Source organism: Otolemur garnettii, unplaced genomic scaffold (assembly GCF_000181295.1).
Source record: "Otolemur garnettii isolate 467f Iridium unplaced genomic scaffold, OtoGar3 scaffold00089, whole genome shotgun sequence".
Lineage (NCBI taxonomy): Eukaryota > Metazoa > Chordata > Mammalia > Primates > Galagidae > Otolemur > Otolemur garnettii.
The window spans coordinates 963,664-969,340 of NW_003852484.1; the positions used below are offsets into that span (position 1 = coordinate 963,664).

The following is a 5,677-nucleotide window of genomic DNA, read 5'->3' on the forward strand; positions in this document are numbered from 1 at the left end:
TTGGAGGTTTCTGTGAGCTGTGATGCCACGGCACTCTACCCAGGGGGACAGCTTGAGGCTCTGTCTCAAAAAAAGAACCAAGCCCCATGCCTGTCAGATGTTAGCACACCCGCACATTCTCTTCTTCAGAGGGTTCAATATCTTGCTGGTTCTGAGGTCTCTTCCCAGCCATGTGCATGGAGGGGACTGGAGGTGGTAGCCTTCTCATCACCAGCCTCAGCTAACACAGGGCTGGCCACAATGTTAAGAGGGTTGCGCTTGGGTTGTCCCCTGGGCAATCGGGGGGCCCTGGGTTGCCCTGGCCACAGTGTCCCCTCTCTTCCTTCTGCCCAGGCGTCCTTCGAGGTGTCGGTGGAGGCACGGAGCTGCCCCATGAGACGCACAGAGCATGTGTTCACCCTGCGGCCTGTGGGGTTCCGGGACAGCCTGGAGGTGGGAGTTGCCTACAACTGCAAGTGTGACTGCAGCGCGGGGCTGGAGCCCAATAGTGCCAGATGCAGTGGGAACGGGACATATGCTTGTGGCCTGTGTGAGTGCAACCCCAGCCACCTGGGCACCAGGTGCGAGTGCCAGGAGGGGGAGAACCAGAGCATGTACCAGAACCTGTGCCGGGAGGCGGAGGGCAAGCCACTGTGCAGTGGCCGCGGGGACTGTAGCTGCAACCAGTGCTCCTGCTTTGAGAGTGAATTCGGGAAGATCTACGGGCCTTTCTGTGAGTGTGACAACTTCTCCTGTGCCAGGAACAAGGGAGTCCTCTGCTCAGGTAGGTGTCCCCAGCAGCCTCCTCAGCTCTGAGCCAGACCAAGCCCAGGAGCTGTTAGGGCAGCCTCCCAAAACCTGCGTGGCACTGGGGGGTGGGGTGGGGGGTGGAAAGTGTCACTACCATGGCTCTCCTGGGAGGAGACTGGGCAGGGTAGGGACCAGCATGCCCTGTACAAAACCAGAAGGTACTGTCCTAAATCATTGGAACTCAGATTTGGAGGGCCTGTCTGTGAGTTGTCCAGCTTACTTCCCAGCTAACGCAGGGCTGGCTGCAAGCAGACCTGACAGTGATTCAGTCTCTTCTTGATTGCCTCCTGTACGGGGTGACCATGGGGTCATCAAGGCCATAGCTTGTCAGACATTGTAGTCATTTCTCATTGTTGCACCAACAAATCAATATAGACTTAATGGCTTAAAACAATACACATTTATTCTATTGCAGTTCTAGAGATAAGAAGTCTGATGTGGGTTTCATTCAGCTCAAACCAAGGTGCCAGTCGGGTGTGTACCTTCTAGAAGCTTTAGGAGAAAAGCTATTTCCTTGCTTTTTTCAGTTTCTTTCTTTCTTTTTTTTTGAGACTGGCTCATTCTGTTGCCCTGGCTAGAGTGCTATGGAGTCATAACTCACAGCACCTCCAACTCCTGGGCTCAAGCAATCCTCCTGCCTCAGCCTCCTGAGTAGCTGGAACTACAGGTGCTCACCACAACGTCTGGCTAATTGTTTTTTCCTATTTTTAGTAGAGGTGGGGTCTCCCTGTTGCTCAGTCTGGTCTCTAGCTCCTGAGCTCAAGGGTTCTCCTGCGTCAGCCCCCCAGAGTGCTAGGATTATAGGCCTGAGCACTGCACCTGACCCTTTTCCAGTCTCTAGAACTGTGTTTTTCAACCCTTTTATCTCATGGCACACTTGAACCAATAGTTAAACTTCTGCAGCAATAATGTTGATCAAAAAAAAAGAGTAAAAAAAATACTATGCTTTGAACTTCTTTAAAATAATTTAATTAATGATCTTTAAAAGTTTATGCAGCACATCTAAGATCAGTGGTTCTCAACCATCCTAATGCTGCAATGTATTTATTTTCATTGTTACAAAGAGGTCGCAACCCACAGGTTGAGAACCACTGCCTAAGATCCTCTCACAGGGCGCCAGTGTGCACAGCGCACCGGTTGAAAATCACTGCCTCAAGGCTGCCCGTATTCTGTGGCTGTAGCTCCTCCCTCCATTCTCAAAGGCAGCAGCGTAGCCTCTGCCAGTCTTTCTCAGATTCTCTGATGCTCCTGCCTTCCTCTTATGTAGGACCCACAAGGGTAATTCAGGAAAGTCCCCTCATCTCAGGGTTCTTAATCACATCTGCAAAGTCCCTTTTACCCTGTAAGGTAACATAGTCACAGGTTCCACGGTTAGGTGTGGACTTCTTAGAGGGGGGCACTGTTACTCTTCCTGCCCCAAGTTCCTCCTTATTTTAAACAGAAACTTGTTTCTTAGTAACCTCCAACCAATGGCTCACTTTCCAGACTCCCTTTTTTAATGTAGCATCCTGTCAAACATCTGAAAGCTTCTTTATGTTTCTCTGTTCTCCTTTCTTATCTAGGCTAGATATCCCCACCTCTCCCTTCTCTGAGGGCCCTGTCACATGTTAAGCATTATTCCCAGAACCGAGCGTGTTACGTGTCATGCTGGGTAACAAAGGCTCAGGCCAGAGTTCAGCTGAGCATTTGTTTGCTGTGATCTGGACATTCCACTTCCACTGATGCATCAACCAGTGCACTCACTCCAGAGCTTGTTTTTAACATCACTACCAAAAGTTGGAGGCTTTTTATTTTTTGAATAAGCTATAGCCAAGACAGGTTTTCACTATGCTGTGTTCAAGCACATAATTTTTTGAGTCGAAGCAGACTTACTTACATTGATTCCAGTTACATGACAAGTGGACAGAGACCATTCTGCCGTTGCTTCTTGATGAGATACTTTAAAATCATGTCTCAACAGGGCCATTCCATGCAATCCCATGCCACCTGCAAAGTTTGTAAGCAGAAGCATGTTAGACAGGACTGTAGTTTCTTCTATGAATTATTATTCTGTGGTTTCTAGAATTTCCTCTTTGAGAATGGTCTTCCAATTGGGAAGGGTTGATTTGAAAGAAACTTAGGGTTCAGCTGAGAAGAGGAATCTAATTTCTTGCTAGAGAAATTAGATGCAACTAAGCAAATCAGGAACATGTAAGACTGTAGTGTGTCCAGTGGGAGGACCAACCAGCTCTCCATGGTGGGTCGCATGGACTTGGGTTAGTAGGTGTGGTCTCCTGCAGCAGGCCTCACTGTGAGACAAGCATGATCACAGCTGTAGGGTGGTGGGGCCAAAATTCTCAAAACTGGAATTGTACCAAAAAGTGCAGGGCATAGGAATGTCACAGCAGAATAAAGTAAGTAGATAATCAGGATTTGATGTGCCAAGCATGCAACAGGGATTGCCATCAAAGTGGTGATAGATTGGTATTAGCTAGATGGCTGTGTCTGAGTTAGCAGGCAGGCCTGAGCTGTCTCGTCACACCACATGCTGGTTGTGTGACTTTGGGCATAGAGTTGTGAAGAATAAGAGAATGTGCCTTAGGAACCTACCACACTGCTGGCACAAAAGGAGTATGCACCCTTGAGTCAGTGCCACACCCTCGGGGAGCCGAGGCTGGCGCCTGGTGTGCGGGAGGGGCCGCCTCACCCTGGGAGTCCACAGGCTTTGCCTAATAAATTCCAGCATGGTGGAATAGAGTTTCCATTCCCTTTAGTAACCACAATAAAAGCTCTAACAAGCCTAGGGTGTCTGTAATTGACTTTTTAGCAGTGTTTTTCTTTTAAAAAGATATTAGCAAACGTGATGGAATTGTCCCTTCATTTTCCTCAGCAGCCAGAAATAACCCTCTGATATATCTTCACCCCAGAAGACTGCTTGAGGCTGCGCTGCCTGGGAGCAGGGGCTTCTGAGTCAGCTGACATGTGCATGTTCATCTCCACAATTTATCAGCCTGTGACCTTGGTTGTCTTGGGCTTTTGCTTCTTCTATCTCCAAAGATGAGCCAACACCACTTCTTTCTGCATTATTTTGAAACTTGAAGGAGAAGACAGAGGTGAAGGTTCTGGCTGGGTGCACAGCAGATGTCACTCCTCCTGGGCCTCCTCGCTGTCTCTGAGTCTGACATTTCTCTGCATAGAGAGGCACAGGGCAAGTGAGAGATAAGTGTGAGTGGCCCTCAGTAGGAAAAACTTGCCATTTGGTGAGCACTCAGCTTTTTTTTGATAAACCGCCAGAACCCACAGTTCTTTTAAGTTAATCTTACATTTCAGAATTCTGCCAGATCTCATATCCAAAAGGCCTCGGGTCCTCTTTCTCTTGCTCTTCCGTTCACCCTATATGATCCTGTGGTGTCGGGAGACTCTAACATGTCACAGGGTGGAAAAACTGGAGGTTTGCCAAGCCCTTGAGGCTCCCAGATGAGTGATGCTTCAAGTCCTAACTCCCCGGGATTACTGACATGGAATGTCTTCTTTTACCCCTGCTGGAAAAAACTATACACATTCATTAAAGAAAACTTGAAAAATACAGGGAAGTTGATGGATGTGTGGTCAGTCGGTGCTGTCTGTCTCCTTCTTGGTGACCAGGATTAATTCGGACCATCTGGCAAACCGGACAAGGGGCTCTTTCACCCTCACTGTTTCATCCCTTCCAAAGCTTTGTGTTCAGTTGAGAGAATGACCTTTCCAGAGAGCTGGAGGATTATCGTTAGGTCCAGAATATTCTGAAGAGTAGAAAGACATTTTTAAAATCATCCATAATTTTATGACTCATATTTTAAGAGGCTTCTTTCCATCTGCACTTTTTTCTAAGTTGGTATGTGTGGGTTTAATACGGCATACAATTTTGTGTCTTGGCTTTTCTCAGATAATATTATCCTAAGAGGTATTTGAAATTGACTTACTTTAGTAAATCCGTGATTAGAACATCTTGACTGTCTTTCCATTGTGCTCCCCACCAGCCTCCTCCACCCCTTCATTTTAAAAGCAACAACTAATTGAAACATGAAGCTTCTTGGAAAAAATAGTCCCTGGAATGAGGTCACTGTTGTGTTTGACAGTTCAGGAAGGACTTAGGACTGAGCCTGGCTCTAGGCAGGGCTCAATATCACACGTTCCTGCAGTGGCTCCCTGTGCAGTGTCGGGGGCCCGGTACTTTCTGCCCCTCAAACCCTGCAGCTCACTCAGGAGGCAGCTGGGAGTGGGTGTGTGAGGAATTCCAGCCCCCCATTCCTTGGCACCTGTGGTTAGCGTGGGGCTCCCACTCCGGAATTGTCTGCAGTGGTTTTGAGCTCTTGGGTCACTGCTACGTTTGGGGTTTTTGTGGGAGAGAAAACTGTTTCCCAACCACCACTCTTGCCCTTGAAGGTGCTGACACAGAGCGTCCCAGGCAGCTGACCTCAGCGCTCTCTCTCAGATTTTTCTCCTCCGTTTCCTCTGCAGTCTGTGCTGTGTGGTTGTGGTCTGTCTCTGGAGGGAGCATGAGGGGAGCACTGGAAGAAATGGCTGATGCAGAACCAGGGCCAGAGTCAGTGGGGTCACCCTGGAGAAACTCCCCACACTTTCTGGTCTTTCTGTCTGGCTGGCTTATGGTCCTCACCCTCTACCTAAGACAGGACTGAGGGGGAAATGCAAGTGATTTCGGGTTTGGGATATGTTATCCATCATAAAAATGAGTAGTGAAACAAATCAGAGTAAGGTCTGGAAGCCGTTGAACAACCCTGCTATTGCCTTTGTGACGCAGCGTCATGGGAATGTGTGTACTCAGGGCTCCATCTCTCCCAGTGGTTTCTAGAAGCAGAACAGCTGGGAGAATGGTCTGTCCTCTGTGTGTGTGTGTGTGTGTGTGTGT

At 48.4% G+C, this 5,677-nt stretch overlaps 1 protein-coding gene across 1 annotated transcript in view; it reads left to right on the forward strand.

Annotated features, from left to right (window-relative positions):
* Positions 1 to 5,677, forward strand: part of ITGB5 (integrin subunit beta 5) — a 122,652-nt gene that overhangs the window by 87,361 nt on the left and 29,614 nt on the right. Inside the window, exon 10 of the mRNA XM_023516278.1 lies at positions 334 to 763. Coding sequence (XP_023372046.1) covers positions 334 to 763 — 430 coding nt within the window. The remainder of the gene's footprint in view (positions 1 to 333; positions 764 to 5,677) is intronic.